The sequence below is a fragment of the Diadema setosum genome, chromosome 13 (genome assembly GCF_964275005.1).
Source record: "Diadema setosum chromosome 13, eeDiaSeto1, whole genome shotgun sequence".
In the NCBI taxonomy this organism is placed as follows: domain Eukaryota; kingdom Metazoa; phylum Echinodermata; class Echinoidea; order Diadematoida; family Diadematidae; genus Diadema; species Diadema setosum.
This window is the reverse complement of record NC_092697.1, coordinates 10560482-10581638: the sequence shown is the minus strand read 5'-3', so window position 1 is coordinate 10581638 and position 21157 is coordinate 10560482. Positions and strand designations below refer to the sequence as shown.

The 21157-nt window shown below is 43.3% G+C and overlaps 1 protein-coding gene across 1 annotated transcript in view; it reads left to right on the top strand.

The window, feature by feature from the left end:
• The first annotated feature begins 6209 nt into the window (after positions 1-6209).
• The window catches only part of LOC140237171 (uncharacterized), a 95357-nt gene continuing 80409 nt past the window's right edge, over positions 6210-21157 (top strand). Inside the window, exons 1-3 of the mRNA XM_072317113.1 lie at positions 6210-6823; positions 9395-9456; positions 15697-16011. Coding sequence (XP_072173214.1) covers positions 6210-6823; positions 9395-9456; positions 15697-16011 — 991 coding nt within the window. The remainder of the gene's footprint in view (positions 6824-9394; positions 9457-15696; positions 16012-21157) is intronic.

Here is a 21157-nt window from a genome sequence, read left to right as displayed (position 1 = left end):
TCTGCTTGCTTGCACTTTCATCTCACCTTCCCTCGTGATTTCTCTGACCCTGCAGCCTGCGCGTCCGCGAGCAGTGGCCTCGTGTCGTAAAAAGCAAGGATGCCGCATGCGACCTCGGTATTACGTAACGAGAGGACGCGTCCGCATGCGACCCCAGCTAAGGACAGGATCGTGTGAAGACAGGGACGCGTAAGGACACGCCCTCGTCCTCGTAGTGATGGACGGCGACAGCTGTCCGTAAGGTCAGATTGCTTGCTCACAGGAAGGCCACTCTCGCGGCCGCTAACAGGCGAACTCAGTATAAATAGACTTGTTTATGCCAAGTTGAGGAGCTTGTTCGTTTAGGAGTTTCAGCATGTAGATCATAAGTTTTTCGTTGTAGTTTTCGTGGTGGACATAACTTTCTTCACAAATAAATTGGACAAACTCCATATGATGCCTCCTGTGGTCTTTGTGACTTGTGACTCTAGTATTTCTTGTTCCGCAAATAGCTTACAATTAATTACATGATTTCCAGTACACTGGCTACCAGTAGGCACGCTTACCAACCACATAACGGATTTTGAGGAGAGTAAACGAGGAACGGAAACTAAGTACCCTCAGTATACCAATCGCCCTCTCCATACCAAAATTTTGTTACATTGGTGGCAGCGGTGGGATCTGTACTTTAACACGTACAAATAATCGAATCATGGCACCAAAAAGGAAAAAGATTGAGCTGGAACAAGAGGTACATCGCCTGGAGAGAGAACTGGAGTATGCGAATAGGCAGATTCAGGAGTCCCGGGCGAGTCAGGGGTCTCAATCGCAAGACTACGTAAGAGAGAAGCCGCAGCGAGCTGGTGCTACTGACCGTGCTCGTGTAACAGTTAGTCTTCCTCCACAGGAGCACTACAACCATGACAGACCATGGGAAAGTTTCATTTTCTCATTCCGGAGTTTAGCGGTCACATGCGATTGGGATGAACGGGAACAGCGCTTCAGTCTTCTTGCCTGTCTTCGCGGGGACGCCGCCGACTTCGTCTTTCAGCAATTGAGCGCCGAGGTCGTCAACAATCTCGACCAGCTGATCGCTGCCCTGGAGAGTAGATTTGCTGCTCGGAGAACCCCCTCTGCCTTTGTTTCCCAACTCGAGGCTCGTCGGTTAGGAGCCAAAGAATCAATCCCCGAGTACGCAGCCGACATCCGCCGGCTCACCACTTTTGGGTATCCAACGGCAGACACAGCCACGCTGGAAACAATTGCAACAAGACACTTTTTAAGGGGGCTTGGAGACAATAGCATGTCGATGGCCATCGGTATGCAGGAGCCTAAGACTCTCCAGGAGGCCAGGGAGATCGCTGAGCGGTACCACCACTTGCGAGAGGAGGCTAGCAGGAGTAATCCTCGTGGAGTCCGCTCGATCGCGTCTTCGGTTGTGGATAACGTAGTGACGGAGGAGCGGCTCGTGACATTTGAGCGACGGCTGCTGTCAAGCATGGACGACAAGATAACTGAACTTTCCCAGGCTATCAAAAAGCAACTCCAGCAGCAGGGAGAGCAAGGACCGCGATACAGGCAGGGAGTACAGCGTGGTCGACCACAGGGTCGCCCCACGCATTGCTACGAGTGTGGGGAAAACGGGCATTTCGGGAGAAATTGCCCCCTTCGATTATACCAGGAGCAAAATAGAATGAATCTTCCCTACTCCAACAATCAAAGGGCTGCATGGGAGCATAACCAGCTACAGCCAAACTGGGTGTCACAGCAACCACGCCCGGCCCAACAGCAACAAGCTCCTCCACCACGCCCCCAGCAGCAACAGCCGCCTCACCCTCCTCATCCAATGGACCGTGGGTCGGGAAACTAGTCGGGGCCGGCCCGGTCGACCAGGACCCGGCCCGTGATCATGAACCAGCGCCAAGGAATATTCAGATTAATGAGTGCACTGGAGTAGCGGCGTACGTTAATGCATGTGTGAACGGTGCTACATGTAAGTTATTGGTCGACTCAGGCGCAGCGGTGACGGTTATCTCCACAAAACTGTATAAAACAATGCCAGTTGAAACGCGCTCGGAGCTAAACTCCCCCTCAGAACACATTCAACTGCAAGCGGCAGATAGTGGATTACTGACTGTACACGGGGTCATACAAGTAAGTGTAAACATTGAAAATGACAATTTCATATGGAATGCATATGTTGCGGATGTGTGTGATGAGGGATTATTAGGCTTTGATTTCTTACACAATTTCAACTGTTCCTTGAAAGCGAGGCGTGGACTTCGTATCAGTGATCGTCTCTATCCAATCGAAATCGAGAGTAACTTTGTAAATAGTGCTGTTTATGTCAAGCATGATGTTTTTATACCCCCCAAATCGGAATTCATTGTCCCGGGGACCATTAACAAAGTTAACTGTGATGGCTATGATAGTGCGCCGCTGGCAATAATTGAACCTTGTCTACATAGAAGCGGCTCACACGAAGTCCATGTTGCATCGTGCCTCATCGATGCGACGCGAGATGACATTGACATGCCCGTTCGCGTTGCAAACTTGTCGAATGAGGAAATTAAATTGTATGCAGGCACACGGATCGCGACTTTGAGTAGGACTATGGACGAGGTTTATGAACATCATGGAGATGATAATTCTTGTAAATATGTCGACATAAATGTCCGCAATGTGAAAATAAATTCGAGTGGAAACAATAACCCTCCAAGTGGATGGTCGGACGATTTAAAACACCTATATGAGAGATCGTGTGGTGACATGGACTCAGATGAAAAAGAGCGATTGTTAGCCTTATTCGAAAAACATAAATCGACTTTTGCCTCTTCACCCACCGACCTCGGGCGGACCTCGATAGTCCAACATTCAATTGACACTGGAGATGCAGTGCCCATAAAGCAGCGACCTCGACGCCCCCCTCGAGCCTTCGTCGACGAGGAGGATAAAATAATAGAGACCCAACTCAAGGCAGGCATCATCCGCGAGTCAACGAGTCCCTGGTCGAGTCCCCTGGTCTATGTTAAAAAACGTGACGGAACGACTAGACCATGCGTCGATTACCGGAAACTTAATGAGGTGACGAAAAAGGATGCATATCCTCTTCCGCGAATCGAAGACTGCCTTGACTGCTTGAGTGGTGCCAAAATTTTCTCCACCTTAGATTTGCAATCGGGTTATTGGCAGATCGACATCGACGAGGAGGATCGCCCCAAAACGGCATTTAGTACTCGTACTGGGCACTATGAATATGTCACCATGCCATTTGGATTATGCAATGCCCCTAGCACCTTTGAAAGGGCAATGGAGCTCATCATGAAAGGGCTCCAGTGGCGAACCCTCATCCTCTATCTCGACGACCTTATCGTCATCGGATCGACATTCGAACAGCACATTGAAAGACTTGACGAAGTACTCGGGCGTCTTGGGCAAGCGGGCCTTAAGCTCAAACCGAGTAAGTGTCACATTTTTCAGTCGGAAGTCGCTTATCTCGGCCATATCGTCACTGCGTCCGGCATCAAACCCGATCCCGAAAAAGTAGAACGAATACAGAATTGGCCTGTACCGTCATCAGTGAGCGATGTGCGATCTTTTTTTGGATTGTGCTCATACTATCGTCGCTTCATTCGTGGATTTTCGACCATTGCTGCCCCCCTTAACAAGCTCCTCGAAAAATCACATAGATTTCAATGGGACGAGCCATGCCAAGCTGCTTTCGATCAACTGAGGGGCGTGCTCACCAGCGACAACGTCATGGCCTACCCCGACGATCACGGGATGTTTATACTAGACACCGACGCGTCCTCGACGGGGATTGGGGCAGTTCTATCTCAACTTCAGTGGGACGATGTTAATCAACGCGAGGTCGAGCGGCCGGTAGCTTTCGTGAGTCGATCTCTCACTCGAACGCAACGACGGTACTGCGAGGGAAAGAAACACGGTAATGCCGACGCGATGTCGAGATTGCCGTGTGATCCCGAGAAGTGCGACTGCTATGACAAGTTCACCATATTGGAGGATTTACCATGTGGTGGATGTTCTACGTGCCAAAAGCGACACCGCGAATGGTCGGATTTCTTAGACGAGGACGATGTCGTCCCACTTTCTGTGAAAAATATCCGACCAACGCGTGAATCTACTTTGCCTGCTGGAGACACGATGTCTTCCTCAACAGGGGGCGACTATGCTGAGAACGAGGGGAATTATTACAAAGGATTATCATACAATGTGTTGCCGATGATCGTAATCATTGTCGGTCTCGTTGCAGCCACGATTATTGGTCTATTGCGATGTGATGATTTAATTGTGATCGGTTGTATTGTCGGAATTGTGATTATGAGTTATGTGCATTACAATGCGTGTTCTGTGAGAAGGGGAAAATGGCCACTCCCCGATGTTTCTACGTCTAAGTTGAAGTATTGGATATCGCGTACCAGAGCAAACGTGTGCTCGATGTCGCTGACGACGGCAACCTGCCCTGCACCTCCGAAACAGGTGCCATAGCTGGAAATTTTTCCGGGCAGCAGGAAGTCCCAGTCAGTAATATCAATCGAGAAGAATTAATCAAAATGCAACGAGCGGACCCCAACATCGGGATCGTGATCGGATGGCTGACCACCTCGGGGAGTAAACCTGACCGCGGCCTCGTGCATGACAAGAGTCCTGCAGTGCGCAATCTGTGGCTAGCCTGGTCACAACTTCGCCTGGTGGACGGCCTATTTTACAAGCGTCATGACACGAACAACAAATTGACGTCGAGACTTCAACTAATTGTCCCAGCCAAACTCCAAGCAGAGATCCTTCAATCGAATCACGCCACGATCATGTCGGGGCACTTGGGGGTAAAGAAAACCCTCAGCCGGATCCAAAGGAGTTTTTACTGGCATAACATGAAAGAATCGATCCGACTCTTCATCTCCAATTGTGTGGTATGTGGTGCCAGAAAACGACCGCCAACGAAGCCGAGGGCGCCACTTGGAGAATATAACTCGGGCGCCCCTATGGACCGAGTCGCCATCGATATCATGGGACCCTTTCCAGTGAGCTCAAATGGAAACAAATATGTTTTGGTCATTGGTGACACTTTCACAAAGTGGATCGAAGCGTATGGTATCCCCGATCAGTCTGCCCGGACCGTGGCCGACGTAGTCGTACGGGAGTTCATAGCGAGGTTCGGAGCCCCGCTGGAAATTCATTCGGATCAAGGGAAAACGTTCGAAGCCAATCTTTTTCAAGACGTGTGTAAGCTCTTGGAAATTACTAAAACCCGAACTACCCCTTACCACCCGTCGTCAAATGGCATGATCGAACGATTTAATCAAACCCTTGTCAATATGATTTCATCATTCGTCGATAAGAAACAACATGACTGGGAGGAGAATTTATCATTGTTGACTGCCGCCTATCGAAGCACAATTCATGAGAGCACTGGTTTTTCCCCCAATTTTCTGATGTTGGGTCGCGAACTTCGAACCCCTATTGAGATAGCGCTTGGGATGGACCGGCCGGACATCGACCAGCGCGACTACGACGAGCACGCCGTCGACCTGGTAAAGACGATGGGGGACGCATGTCACCTAGCTCGTAAAAAGCGCAAGACAGAAAAAGGATTACGACGCCAGGCTTTCAGTCAACACATACAACGTGGGGGGTCTAGTCTACCATCTAGACACGACCAAAAAACAAGGGCTCTCACCAAAGCTAAAATCAGCGAACTGGATTGGGCCTTGTGTGGTAACGCGGAAATTCAGCGATATCATCTTCGAAATTCAGTCCCAACCAAAAGGAAAGCGGAAAGTGTTACATCATGACCGGTTAAAGCCATTCGTAAGCACAACCATTCCCTCTTGGGCGCGGGAACTGTCCCGAAAAGCTGTTGTCGGCCTTTCCCTAAACAATAAACGACAGGCTGGGACACAAACTAGCATCAAGGACGCTCTTCTCCCTCGCCGATCAGCTCGCACCTCAAGGATGCCAAATCGTCTCAAATTGTAACCCCATCCCCCCCCAAAAAAAAAAAGGAAACGAGGGATGAGCGCTGACGCTAAGAATTGCTGAAGACTGCGTTTTCTCGGATTGATGGGGGCAATAGAATTTTTTCACTGAATTCATGTTGCCTCCCTGATGGTTCGTCATTTCAAACGAAACCCGGGTATCGCGAACATTGTCATATACCATCCGATTTTTCTTCTCCCTCTCTGTTAATTCGAAATTATCGAATTATCATGGCGTTTAACTACTTTCTCCCTTCCACCGCTGGTGCTGGACAAGGGTATATTCCACTAAATACCCCCACCACGCCCTTGCTCGACGAGGAAAACCCGGGCTACTCCCCACCGATCACCGGGGGTGATGTCGAGAGAGGCGACGTCGGAACCGACTTTACATCCACTAGACCAGGTCCTTCCCTTCCACAAACGAACACACCACCGGTGGCCTTTCAACCGAACCCTCTGCCGCAAAGGAAGACCCAGCCCCCACGAAAAAGAAAATACTGCACTCTTGGCGAAGACAATGAGACCCGACCTGAAACTCCCCTCTCTGAAACGGACCGCATCATCCGGGCCATATCAGCGATGGAGCAAACACTCAAAGCGGATATCGCATCGCTTCGGTGCGATATTGCCAGCCTCTCGCACGCGGTCGCCAGGCTTGAGGAGAAGGTCGATTCCAAAGGAGACGATGCCCGCGAGTACGCCCAGCACATTCAAAATGACCTCAAAAATGGAATAAATCATCTGTCTGGGGTTCTCGGCGGACAACGGAACAAAGTCTACCGGGCTTCGTCCATTTTTCAGGACCTCCTAACGACGACCTCAACGCCGAGCTCATCCTCGCTGTCGGATTAGCAGTTAGGTGGCTACGATACAGCTGGGGAATCTGAACGACCCTATGGGAATACAGTCATCAAGAAACGACTTTTTTTTTTTTGTCCTTATTAATCCGGCCGAGTTCGTGCCTTTAGTTGATTTCAGTGTAAAAGAAGCCCGGCCTACAACGGCCATCTTATATGATATATGCTTTTGGATTCAACTTTGAAGAGAAAAATTCCCGTACGCATTCCGTATCACTTTTATGCGTGGACTGTTCGACTTTTGCCACGGGATGATGTAGCAAGGAGATCTGATTTATAACACAGGACACAATTATTGCCTCCTTTTGGACAATGAACTGAGTGTGACCAAAAGGGACACTGAAAAACAAAATGTACGTATGAATTATGGTGTTCATTTCATTTATTTGGAATCATGCTTTGATGAAGTATATACTTTTCTGTCGCTTGTAAATAAATAGGCAATACTTTTCTTGGAGTTTTGATTTACCTTTGCGTCCAATATACCGCACTCTCGTGTCTCTTTTATGACATGTATGGATTTATATGCAATTGTGACATACTATAGAACTCTCTACTTTATTTTTCTCTTGTCTTCTTCCTCTTCTCTCTGTTTTTCCTTCTTCCTCTCTTCTTACTTTCTTTATTTCGTTGCATAATTCGTTTGAATAATACGCATTATATTTTTTTTTCAGTCATGAAGTTATAATTTATCATGCAGTTATTTTTGTGCTTTCGACAAAATATGCCCTTAAGTAGTTGCTGTGAGGATTTATCGTTTACACATTTTCATGATGTAGCATTACTTGTACATAGATTTTTTTTTCTCCTTTCATGCATTCGTCCCTTTAATTATGGTAGCGCCATTACTCGCTCTTGAATTTCTTATATCCATCTACTTCTTTTTTCTTTCTTTCTTTCTCTCTGGCCTGTCACACCCCTGATCCTCTTTTACTCACTGGTTCCTTCGTCTGGCTTTTCTCTTGTTTACACTCTCCCTCATTTCACTTTTTCACTTCTCCGTTTTTTTTTCTTCTATTTCATCGTCGATCCTTTCTGAGGAGTACCTCGGGCTTCTCGATTTCTTACATTTTTTGTTTTGTTTTGATGTTGTCTTTTCCGCGAGTGCTTACTATACGTACATTTTGATTTAATTTGTTTTAATTTGATTTGATTTTATTGGCGCATTTCGAACCACGAACAAGGTCATGATATTGTTTGTGTATATTATGTTTCTGCATTTGGGAAACGCTCATTTTTTCGCATCATTCTTTGAAAGTGTTAATTTTCGTTGTTCTGGATACGTTTTTGGAATCTAAAAAAAACACAACAACAACAAAATCCTCTACTCAAAAAAAAAAAAAAAATGTAGCAAACAACTCGGCCATGAGAATCATTTGGGATATCATCTCCTGGTCGGGGGACTATACACCCAATTGGACTGTGTAGCATTTATCTCGTTATTTTAGTCCGTGTTACGTAAGGATGAATGTATCCTTGAGTGTAGTATTTCTCAAATCTTGCCGGCGAGCACGTGTAGTAATTCATTCCTTCGCCTTCGTAACTTTTCCGATGTAAATACCACTTTGTAAATAGCTGGATTTATTTCGTAGGTCTGGTTTTTGTTTTTTTTTTTCTCGAGCTTTGTGCACAATGATGGACTTGTTCAGTACAGACACGTGCTCTTGTCATGACGACTGTTTGATTTGCCGCAATGATGATGATACACTTCTAAATTTGAGTTGATTTTCATGCTATTTTTTTATTGCTGGTTGTTAGTACATACAGTAAGCCTGTTATCGAAGTTGCTTTAAGTTGTTAATTAGAATCGATTCTCCCATATCACTTATGTGCCCATCTGGTTCTTCTACTTTGTTTTCCTTGCCTTCCCTTATCTACTCGTCTTTACATCCTCACTGTCGGCACCTATCTTGGTTCGCTCTCGCGATTTCATTTTGATTGTTTAGGCTTTATTTAGCTCCCCGTTTCCTCAATTTTTTTCTCCTCTTCTGATTTCTCTAAGTTTTCTGTCATCCTACTAAATGTATTTATTCCATCTCTATCATTGCGATGCTCGTGTATATAGAAGTTCCTTTCGTTTAAATTTTATCTTACAACGTCATTGCTGAGGACAGCAATATTTTCGAAGGAGGGGGATGGTGTTACGAATTCTGTTGAGACATAATTCATGATATAGCATTTACATCGTATGTTCTGTATATTCCATATATATTCATTTATTTTTATGTATTGTTGTATAGAATTACATTTGAATTAATATTGAAAGTAAACTGAGTTCTATATCAGGCCTTGCTTCTCGTCCTCGCTCTATCCTTGCTTCTCGTCATTCCTCTATCCTTGTTCTTTTCGTCCTTGCTCGACGATCGGCCTCTGTCCTCGTACGATCCTTGCTACTTTCTCCTCGAAATGTCCTCTCGTAAATTTTACTTGTCTCAACTGCCTGTAGCCCTCCTTCTCGTTTTCTGCTGACTATTATTTCTCCCCCACGCTATCTTTTCATTTCTGCTTGCTTGCACTTTCATCTCACCTTCCCTCGTGATTTCTCTGACCCTGCAGCCTGCGCGTCCGCGAGCAGTGGCCTCGTGTCGTAAAAAGCAAGGATGCCGCATGCGACCTCGGTATTACGTAACGAGAGGACGCGTCCGCATGCGACCCCAGCTAAGGACAGGGTCGTGTGAGGACAGGGACGCGTAAGGACACGCCCTCGTCCTCGTAGTGATGGACGGCGACAGCTGTCCGTAAGGTCAGATTGCTTGCTCACAGGAAGGCCACTCTCGCGGCCGCTAACAGGCGAACTCAGTATAAATAGACTTGTTTATGCCAAGTTGAGGAGCTTGTTCGTTTAGGAGTTTCAGCATGTAGATCATAAGTTTTTCGTTGTAGTTTTCGTGGTGGACATAACTTTCTTCACAAATAAATTGGACAAACTCCATATGATGCCTCCTGTGGTCTTTGTGACTTGTGACTCTAATATTTCTTGTTCCGCAAATAGCATACAATTAATTACATGATTTCCAGTACACTGGCTACCAGTAGGCACGCTTACCAACCACATAACGGATTTTGAGGAGAGTAAACGAGGAACGGAAACTAAGTACCCTCAGTATACCAATCGCCCTCTCCATACCAAAATTTCGTTACAGTATATACGGGAAAGTATATATTCATAAAGTTATGATACACATTATATTATTGTAGACATCAATTCTCTGAATCTGTTTGGCCATTTGTTCAAGGGTAAGGTAACAATGCTGTCATTTCAATAGTTTCTCCATCTTCTTAATTGGTTTGATTGCTACATTTCTAGTTACTCCTAAATTCAGACCATAGGCCTATTACTAACATGCGCACTGAAAACATGAATTTCTCCACATGATTTCCCAATAATTTTGTGTTATTCAAATGGCAAGAACTTGGTTCTTTGGCAGTTTTTGTACCTTTCCCCCACTGCTATAAAACCTTTTGATCTTATTTTGCTTCCATTCCTTCGTTTTTCCCAACCAAACTTCTCATGACTATCTAGCAAGTCATGTTCATTTTGTGTATACATGAATAGGCCTGGATATCAACAAGGAGTGATGAGAGAGGTCGCTATAAATCAATATGAATGCAAAAATGACCCAAGTCTGGACTTGGGTCATTCTTACATATATACAAAATTTCAGTCATTCATTCGAGGCACTTCCGGGGTGATTAGGGTTTATCATTTATACACAAGATGAGTCCATGCATAAGCTACAATTTCCCATGTCAAACTGAATTTGGCCAAAATTGGACTTGGGTCGTTCTTATATTCAGGTCTTCATATATATAAGTGAGCTACAGCTGCATGAAAAACATGGATGCAGTCATGAAATCCCACAACCAAAGAGTTATCTGTCAATTCAAGTTTCATGACAAGGAACCAAAGCCCAAATGAAACAAAAAAAAAAACAAAAACAAAACAATGCCCGCTGAGAGGAAGATGCATGGAAACGGCTCTTTTGTGTATAGGGCAACCGCCATACATTTGTATACGCAGGACTTATGTACATTTACGTTTAAGCATGAATTATATACATTGTACTTTTTTTCTGTAAAATGAAGCACGTGACAGAAGTGTGCATTTGATTGACTTTATTATTATCATTATTATTATCATTATCATTATTGTTGTTTTTTTTTTGTTTTTTTTTTTTACAAAGGACGACATGACATTTGTAGTGCGAAATATTTCAGCCTCATGGCCGAAGGATTGATTTAGGATTCCATTCATAATGCACAATTCAAAATGTCACAATCATACAGGTGTCACATGGTATGATGGCCAAAGGAATAGACTCATGCACTACAGGTCAACGATCCTTTGGGTAATATCAATCACTTTTGCTTTGAGTTCTTTATTTCACATGACATTATATTCCTATTTTCGTAAGAATTTCTCTCATACATACATAATTTACTGATATTTTGTATGACATGATTTTGTACAACTGTTTTATTCTTGAGTACTATTGTTCATAATTGATCATCATCATCAGCTCAATCGACAATGTTTACAGGGCCATTTTTAAAAACAATAACCAGAATCAATAGTGTAAATCGTCAAATAGACGGTGACATAGTACACTCTCAGATCACAGAGATGTAACTGAAATGGATAATCAGTATGGGCAGAAGTCTTTCAAGTTAATTTTCCCATGGTTGTGAAAATAAATTTAGCCTTGCTTTCATAATTGTATATCACATTTAGTTTGCTTTTTCTTCAATGGCATTGTGCATTGCCTCACAAAAGCAAGATGCTGGCAGAATAATTTTTAGAATAGCCTCCCCCACAGGAAATGGCCTACATCTTCTGCATCTCATTAAGCACTTGTGTGTGTGTGTGTGTGTGTGTGTGTGTGTGTGTGTGTGTGTGTATCTGTCTGTCTCATGCTACTTGACATGCGCTATGTGTTTTAATACCTATTTCTGACTATTCCGAAACCAATTTGGTATGTCGGAGAAATGTGTTGTTTTCTCTATCTCAACACCAGAAAGCGATGATGAGTATTATTTCAACCAATGTGATCGTTGGCCAGAAGAGAATTTGCTGTTGAACTGAGTACCTAGATTTTGTTTTCAGATGTGGATGGTAAACCTAGCGTCGCACCTTTTCTTTCTTTTTTCTTTTTTTTTCTCTGATATCCGTTGTTTCTTGATATTTTTGAAATACATGTACATTCGTTTCCATTTCGTGCGACCTTACGTTGCACTTTTGGTGAGGGTTTGCAAGAAGAAACTGAAACTGTGAAAATTGGACCCCAATCTGGCTACCCCCCTCCATTGGGGTCATCCGATGAGACCGACACCTACGAGTCATACGGTCCACGAGACCGACATCAAAAATAGGTCCATGAGTCATACAGCCCATGAGTTATACGGCTCACGAGTCATACAGCCCATGAGTTCGACACTACACACAAAAGGCTCACGAGACCGACACTAAGCAAAGAAAGCCCACGAGACCGACACTACACAATAAGGGCTCACGAGACCGACAGTACGCAAAAGAGGTTAACGAGACCAACACTAGGCAAGAAAGCCCACGAGACCGACACTAGGCAAAGAAGGCTCACGAGACCAACATTAGGCAAAGAAAGCTCACGAGACCGACGCTTGGCAAAGAAGGCTCACAAGACCAACACTAGGATAAGAAAGCTCACGAGACCGACGCTTGGCAAAGAAGGCTCACAAGACCGACAGGATGAACAGCGCCATATACATGTCAATTACAAATATGTACCTGTACAGGGTGTTCCATTAAAGGGAAAATTACATACTGGCGGGTGCAATTTCGTCACGCTATCGAGCGAGAGATTGTAACTAATTGAACAGCACCATCTACATATCAACGACATTAAATATGTATTTCTATACACGTGTGGCTTGTAGGGGGCAGTTCTGTGACTCTACTGGGAGCGACATTGTTACCAATAATCTTTTTTTTTCTTTTTAATAATATTGTCCTCTTCATGGGAACCCCCTCAAAAATAGTATGAAAAAATGATAAAGGACAAGAACGATGTATGGTTTAATCTTAGATGCCATCGTGCTATTCTTAATAGGCTTTCCTAATTTCTAGCTAGACGGTGGACAGGATCTAAGATTTTTCGCCCTCTTCTTTCTCGCTTTACAAGTTAAATAGCCCTTATAAGATATCCTATCCGCCTGCTTATATCCGCCCGCTTAGAGTAATACAATTGTGATTTCTCTGTAACTATAATGTATGAAATTCAAAGGATGAAACGTTTTATATTGCGGCGATTTGTGGCTTGTCTTTGTAAAAAATATTCTCAAAACGATACCTTTTTCGTGAAATAGAATAGTTGTTTTCAGGGATACATTTTCTTTTTCCGAATTCTTAACGCTACCATAATAGACGATTACATTATTTTCTGTGAATTTATACTATTAAAATCAACACCTTCGCAGATGACTACCCCCGCTCATATCATGTAAAGCAGGTGTTCACTGCAACATTGACCATTTTGTGAATAATTTTCTTGTAGTGAACTTCATTTCATTCCTGGGTATTTTTCTAGTTGGTTGATCTGAATGTCCACATCATTTTACTATTATTATTAATGATTTTTTTAGTAGGTGTATACCGGTATGGGCTTTGCGGAAAGGGAAACGAAGGTGTTTTGGCATTTTCGAAATCAATGTTGAAACATCTTATGCACTTTTAATTAATTTTGTTCATTTTTCTTCACAAACACTCACATACGCAAACACAATCAAAGATTTTGAACCGTCCAGGGGGTGAAGGAGGTCATTTGGGGGTCATCCCACGAGACCGACACCCACGAGTCATACGGTCCACGAGACCGACATCAAAAACAGGTCCATGAGTCATACAGCCCATGAGTTATACGGCTCAAGAGTCTTACAGCCCATGAGTTCGACACTACGCACAAAAGGCTCACGAAACCGACACTAAGCAAAGAAAGTCCACGAGACCGACACTACACAATAAAGGATCACGAGACCGACAGTACGCAAAAGAGGCTAACGAGACCGACACTAGGCAAAGAAGGGTCACGAGACCGACACTAGGCAAAGAAGGCTCACGAGACCGACAGGATGAACAGCGCCACCTACATGTCAATAACCTGTACAAGGTGTTCCATGAAGGGGAAAATTACATAATGGCGGGTGCAATTTCGTCACGCTATCGAGCGAGAGATTGTAACTATTTGAACAGCACCATCTACGTATCAACGACATTAAGTAACTATAATGTATTTCTACACGTTTGGCTTTTAGAGGGCAGTTCTTTCACGCTGCGGGAAGCGACATTGATAGCAATTTATCTTAAAAAAAACAGAAAAATTGTCCCGCCCCCAGAAAAGAATGTATGAAAAAATAATAGAGGACAAGAACGATGCATGGTTTGATTTTAGATGTCATCGTGCTATTCTTAATAGGCATTTCGAATTTCTAGATAGACGGTGGACAGGATGTAGGTTTTTTTTCTAGATATCCTATATCCTCCTGCTTCTGATGACCAGCCTGTTTAGAGTTCAGTTTGTATTTTTTTTCTGTAATTATATTATACAGTAACATGACATTTCAAAGGATGAAAACGTTTTTTATTGCAGCGATTCACCTCGATTTGTGGCTTGTATTTGTAAAATTATTCTCCTCAAAATGGTACATTTTTCATGAAATAGAATAGCCGTTTTCATGGATGCATCTTCTTTTTCCGAATCCTTAAAGCTACCCTAATAGACGATTATATCATTTTCTGTGAATTTGTACTTTTAAAATCAGCACCTTTGCAGATGACTACTCCCCTTCCATATCATGTAAAGCAAGTATGCACTGCAACATTGACCATTTTGTGAAATATTTTCTTGTGAACCTCATTTCACACCTGGGTATTATCCTAGTTGGTTGACATAAATGTCCACATCATTTTATTTATTTTTTCCTAAGCAGGTGTATACCGGTATGTATTTCGCGGAAAGGGAAACGAGGGTGTTTTTTGGCATTTTCGAAATTAATTTTGAAATATCTCATGCACTTTTACTGAATTTTGTTTATTTTTTTTTCACAAACGCTCAAATGCGCAAACACAATTAAAAATCTTGAACAGTCCAGGGGGTGAGGGAGGGCAATTGACGGGGTAATCCCCTAGCAACTCTCCTTTTCCATCTCTCATATCTTCCTTCTGCCATTATATGGACACCCTATACAATTAATTGGTCTATAGGTGGCGCTGTTCATCCTGTTGGTCTCGTGGGCCTTCTTTGCCTAGTGTCGGTCTCGTGAGCCTTTTAAGCGTAGTGCCGGTCTTGTGGGCTTTGTTTGCATAGTGTGGGTCTCGTGAGTCTTTTGTGCGCAGTGTCGAAATCGTGGGCTGTATGACTCGGGGGCTGTATGACTTTTGGGCTGTATGACTCGTGGGTGTCGGTCTCGTGACGTGCACCCCTTCCATTCCCCCAATTTAGCACTAAGGATGACACCCCGGATCTGCCATGAACAAACTTGAAACGTCGCTAATCAATGTTCTTATTTACAGCTGTATAATCATGCAGTACTAGAGAAGGTTTTCAAAGATTCCTTATAATTAGGTGGATCGAGGGGGTGCCGTGTACCAATTTGAACAAAATGAAATCTTATTTCCCCTGGGGACGTTACCTGCCAGGTTTAGAGAAAATCCGTCAAGGTGTTGTTAAGAAGAAACTGAAATTATGAAATGCTTCTGCATGACGTGCGACGCACGATGACGGACGCCGGACAACGAATAATTGCAAACGCCTACTTGAGCCTTTGGTTCAGGTGAACTAAAAACCTAAACCCGAACTGATTTGAGTGTATTTTCCCCCATACAGCTCAGTCACCTTTCACATCAACAACCAGCCGATCCTTCACGAGTGCAGAGAGTGGAAATTCGTTCTTTGCCTGTTTTCGAAGTGCACCAGACCTTGATGCCACCGTTGCCACTGGTCGCTATGTCTACACGATGAATGGTCTACAGAGTAACCCCGATCCTCCTGCTGCACGTTCTGTTAATGGCCCTACGACAGAGTATTATAACACATTACTCTCAGATACCACTAATCACAGGGCATATGGTGCATTTTATTGTTCAGCCACCAAAGATGGACAGTCCACGGTGGTGCCAACAATATTTCTGAGGTCTAATGGTAAGTGTAAAGAAGTCATCATATTCTCTCACATTGACAAAGGATTCAGCTGATATTACAATACATACAACAATAAACAACAACTTTGTGAAGCGGACTGTACTCATATTTTACAGACAGGTATGGCTGTTAGTATTCGTTTAAGACGGGCAAGATTTATTGTATAAAAATCAAGGAAAAAAAAACAGCCCGAAACATGATTGAGAAGAAAATGCAATCCATCAACATTAGTTGACGTCACAGTCAGATAAATGAAATATATTTTATATCTTCACCCGGAAAGTATAACAAAGAGTTGCGAAAGAGAGAGAGAGAGAGAGGGAGAGAGAATCGATGTTTTCATTTGCTATCTAGCATTGCTACAGCTCATATTGTCATGATTACTTCAACTTGCTTGATACTTCGTAGGTTTTTGTTACCACGTAAGTACAGGAATGATCAAGGGAAAACTTCAGATTTTCAGACTTTTGCATTTGAAAATCCATAATCAGTTACGCTGGGTACACGGTTACAGAATTTATAGCGATTGGGATAAGTAATGACAATAATTTCAAAATTTGTAACAAATCACAGTGAACAAGGATGATGACATAGCAGCTTCATTTTAGGAATGTAGGATTGGGTGCTCAAGAAAGCAGAACAAAAGAAGAAAGCATACATGAAGTCTACACAGGATGACAGGTGAAGTTGTTAAGCAAGTGGTATTGTAATGGAATCACATTGCTAAATTACTGGAATATGTTAGTCTTCTACAGACCAATTCGGTTTGGGTACTGGTTTTTATGGTAATTCATAACTCGGGGGCTTCAAGTATGCCTAACAAAAGACAGAGATGCCAAGTTCAAAAAACTTTTATGAGTGAGATTTTCATGACTCGGTGTTTCGGCGCTCGCGCGCATGCGCACGCGAACGAGGAGGGTGTTCCTTCCCATGGTAGGGAGCTTTTTTAAATTATTAGCTCTTAATGATGCGATCTGGTGCATACTTAAGTGACTATTTCTTACTAATTTTGAAAGGCAAAAGGGAAATATACCTTCAATTGCAACTATCACTTTAATCCTTTGAGCTATGCTCCTTATTTTTGGCCAAAATTGCAGCCTTCACCAGATGCGTGAGAAAAATGAGTGCCATGCGTGAGATCGTGAGACAGACCCTAAATGCTTGAGTCTCACGCAGAATGCGTGAGACTTGGTAGCTCTGAAAAGATTATTTATGCACTGACATTTATGCATAACCAACTGACAGTGCTTTCGTTCTTCTTTGGAAGCCTCCCAGTTATGGCCGACATAAGTTACATTGCTCTGAAATCGGATTCATCTATAGTATGTCCTCATCCTTGTTCAGTGTGAGGGTAATTTGTTTTCGGTTTTTCAGAGTATTGGTTTATCTGCCCAATGACCACAATAACTTCCACAAATCTATGCACAGCAATATTGATTTATGTACTTCATGATATGAAGTATATCGGCTGGAATTCCCCTTTAAGGAAAGATGTTGCATCCAGTTGACATTCTGTCTTGACATATGTCTTACACTGTCAGCACTGTCAGCCATATTGCAGTTCACACTCTACGTACGAATATATATATATATATATATATATATATATATATATTAGATGGCTTAGACAGTTTCTGGTATGTGATTGGTCAAGAGCGTGTCACTTGATACTGTTTGCGAGGATCGCAAATGTTATATTTTGCCAGCTCGTTATATTTCACCAACTGGTCAAATGAATATATTTTTTCCATGGGTGTCGCCCTCTTACGGTTGAAATAAGAACAATTACACCAATATAAGGGTGTGGGACCACATCGGTAACTGGGACGAGCAAACGATTACTATCGATAACTGCAGTCTGGATCGATATAATCTGTTCCCACCCCCCCCCCCCCCCCCCACACACACACACACGATGTACGTTATACGTGAGAGAGTAGACGGCATGCACGGCGCGACGCGGAGTAGCGTCATGCGCGAGGCTTGCCTGGTTGGGGTAGGTACCGTACCGATGTACCGTTTACTACATGCACGTATCACTCGGCCCGCGAAGTTTGGATTCACACTTCCAAATGGAACCCCGTTTTGTCTATAAACGACGACGAGCTCGATAAGAATTTGGAGGATAAGGATTCTAACTCCACTAAACATCTCCTAAAACAAGCGAGTTAATAGTCTGTGAGACATTTTGTTCAGTTCAGTTCTTAGAACGAGGACAATTCATTCATCTTTATTGACGTAACTTATTTAGACTAGTCTAGATCTTACTGTTGGCCTAACATTACAACGAACAAGTAAAGGACTACGACACCGAATAGACTGGTTTGCAAATCACTGTGTTTCTACAATGTTCATCTCTGCAACAGAGGAAAAAGGAGACTGATTTTGAAATTGCTGCAGATTCCTGATGACAGAAGGTAGGCCTAATGTTGTAATGTCTATACCGGTCCTGGCACAAGACAAATTGACTAAAAATCACGGGGTAAAAAAAGATGATGCACTGGGCATGGGGAGCCCATTTGATTCTAACGTTAGATCTAAATTAGGCCTAACATGTAACAAACATTAGAATCTAACTGTTAGGCTACCTGTAGGCCTACAACGAAACAAATGTCAAATGATAAAAATTGCCCAGTAAGCCATAACGTTAGGCCTAAGAGTAAAGTTAGAATTGTTTTGTGAGTAGACCCTAGAACATCTGCTGATATCTTTTGGACCTGAACCTAACTTAACTATAAAGCGTCGTTACTGGACTTGAGCCTAACGTTAGTAGGGCCTACTGTCGTTAGAGGACATGAGCCTAGTCGCCGCTGTACAAAATCGCGACAGCGCGCACACAGCGTCTGGTCGGGCTAACCTAACATGAGCATATAAACGGTTAGGCTATGCGTCGTCAGTGTAGGCTCTTCTGTAAAGCATAATCAAGGGCAAGGCCATCTAATATAACAGATATCGACTGGTACAACGGCGTAGCCAGGATTTGATCTTGGGGGGGGGGGGGCGGTTAGTCTGCGAGGGAGCGAAGCGACCGAGCCCGAGCGAGCGGAGCGAGCGAGGGGGGGAGGGTGTGTGAGGGGGGTGTCCCCCCTCCCACGGTAAGAACTTTTTGCATTTTGATTTTGTAAATGGTGCAATTTGATGCATGTTTTTGCGCGTTTTATCGACGTGAAACAGTCCCACTTGTTTGAGGTAGCAGTATATTTTAGCGTAGATTATTATTGAACAATTTGCATATAAAATGGTATAATTTAAACACACTTCTCAATATTAATTCTTTTCACTGAATATCATGAACGCGACTGAACCCGAGCGAGCGAGGGGGGAGGGGAGGGTGTGGGAGGGGGTGTCCCCCTCCCACGGTAAGAACTTTTTGCATTTTGATGTTGTAAATGGTGCAATTTGATGCATGTTTTTGCTCGTTTTATCGACGTGAAGCAGTCCCACTTGTTTAAGGGAGCAGTATATTTTGATGTAGATTATTATTGAACAATTTGCCTATAAAATGGTACAAATTAAATACACTTCTTGTGTTAATTCTTTTCACTGAATATCATGAACGCGACTGAACCCGAGCGAGCGGAGCGAGAGAGGGGGGAGGGGAGGGTGTGGGAGGGGGTGTCCCCCCTCCCACGGTAAGAACTTTTTGCATTTTGATGTTGTAAATGGTGCAATTTGATGCATGTTTTTGCTCGTTTTATCGACGTGAAGCAGTCCCACTTGTTTAAGGGAGCAGTATATTTTGATGTAGATTATTATTGAACAATTTGCCTATAAAATGGTACAAATTAAATACACTTCTTGTGTTAATTCTTTTCACTGAATATCATGAACGCGACTGAACCCGAGCGAGCGGAGCGAGCGAGGGGGGAGGGGAGGGTGTGTGAGGGGGGTGTCCCCCTCCCACGGTAAGAACTTTTTGCATTTTGATTTTGTAAATGGTGCAATTTGATGCATGTTTTTGCGCGTTTTATCGACGTGAAACAGTCCCACTTGTTTGAGGTAGCAGTATATTTTAGCGTAGATTATTATTGAACAATTTGCATATAAAATGGTATAATTTAAACACACTTCTCAATATTAATTCTTTTCACTGAATATCATGAACGCGACTGAACCCGAGCGAGCGAGGGGGGAGGGGAGGGTGTGGGAGGGGGTGTCCCCCCTCCCATGGTAAGAACTTTTTGCATTTTGATGTTGTAAATGGTGCCATTTGATGCATGTTTTTGCGCGTTTTATCGACGAGAAACAGTCCCACTTGTTTAAGGTATATAGCAGTATATTTTGATGTAGATTATTATTGAACAATTTGCCCATAAAATGGTACAAATTAAATACACTTCTTGTGTTAATTCTTTTCACTGAATATCATGAACGCGACTGAACCCGAGCGAGCGGAGCGAGAGAGGGGGGAGGGGAGGGTGTGGGAGGGGGGTGTCCCCCCTCCCACGGTAAGAACTTTTTGCATTTTGATGTTGCAAATGGTGCAATTTGATGCACGTTTTTGCGCGTTTTATCGACGAGAAACAGTCCCACGTGTTTAAGGTAGCAGTATATTTTGATGTAGATTATTATTGAACAATTTGCCTATAAAATGGTACAATTTAAATACACTTCTTGTGTTAATTTTTTTCATTGAATATCATGAACGCGACTGAACCCGAGCGAGCTGAGCGAGCGAAGGGGGAGGGGAGGGTGTGGGAGGGGGGTGTCCACCGTGAGAACTTTTTGCATTTTGATGTTGCAAATGGTGCAATTTGATGCATGTTTTTGCGTGTTTTAACGAGTTGAAACAGTCCCACTTGTTTAAGGTTGCAGTATATTTTAGTGTAGATTATTATTGAACAATTTGCCTATAAAATGGTATATCATTTAAATAATCTTCTTGTATTAATTCTTACACTGAATATCATGAACGCTGTCTGCAGTTCAGCAATCAAACAGAAAAAGCATGCACACGAGGGTGTAGATAGGGGCATATCCCCTCCCACACGAAGGTGATTTTGCGTTTTCAGACCTGAAATTCAGCGATCTGGTGCAAATTTTTGGTGCAATACTTTTTCATCGAAGTGTTAAAATCACGGAATTTAGCTCTTATTCCAAATATGCACCATCTGTGTGTATGTATAAAGTCTAGTGAGGTAGAGCT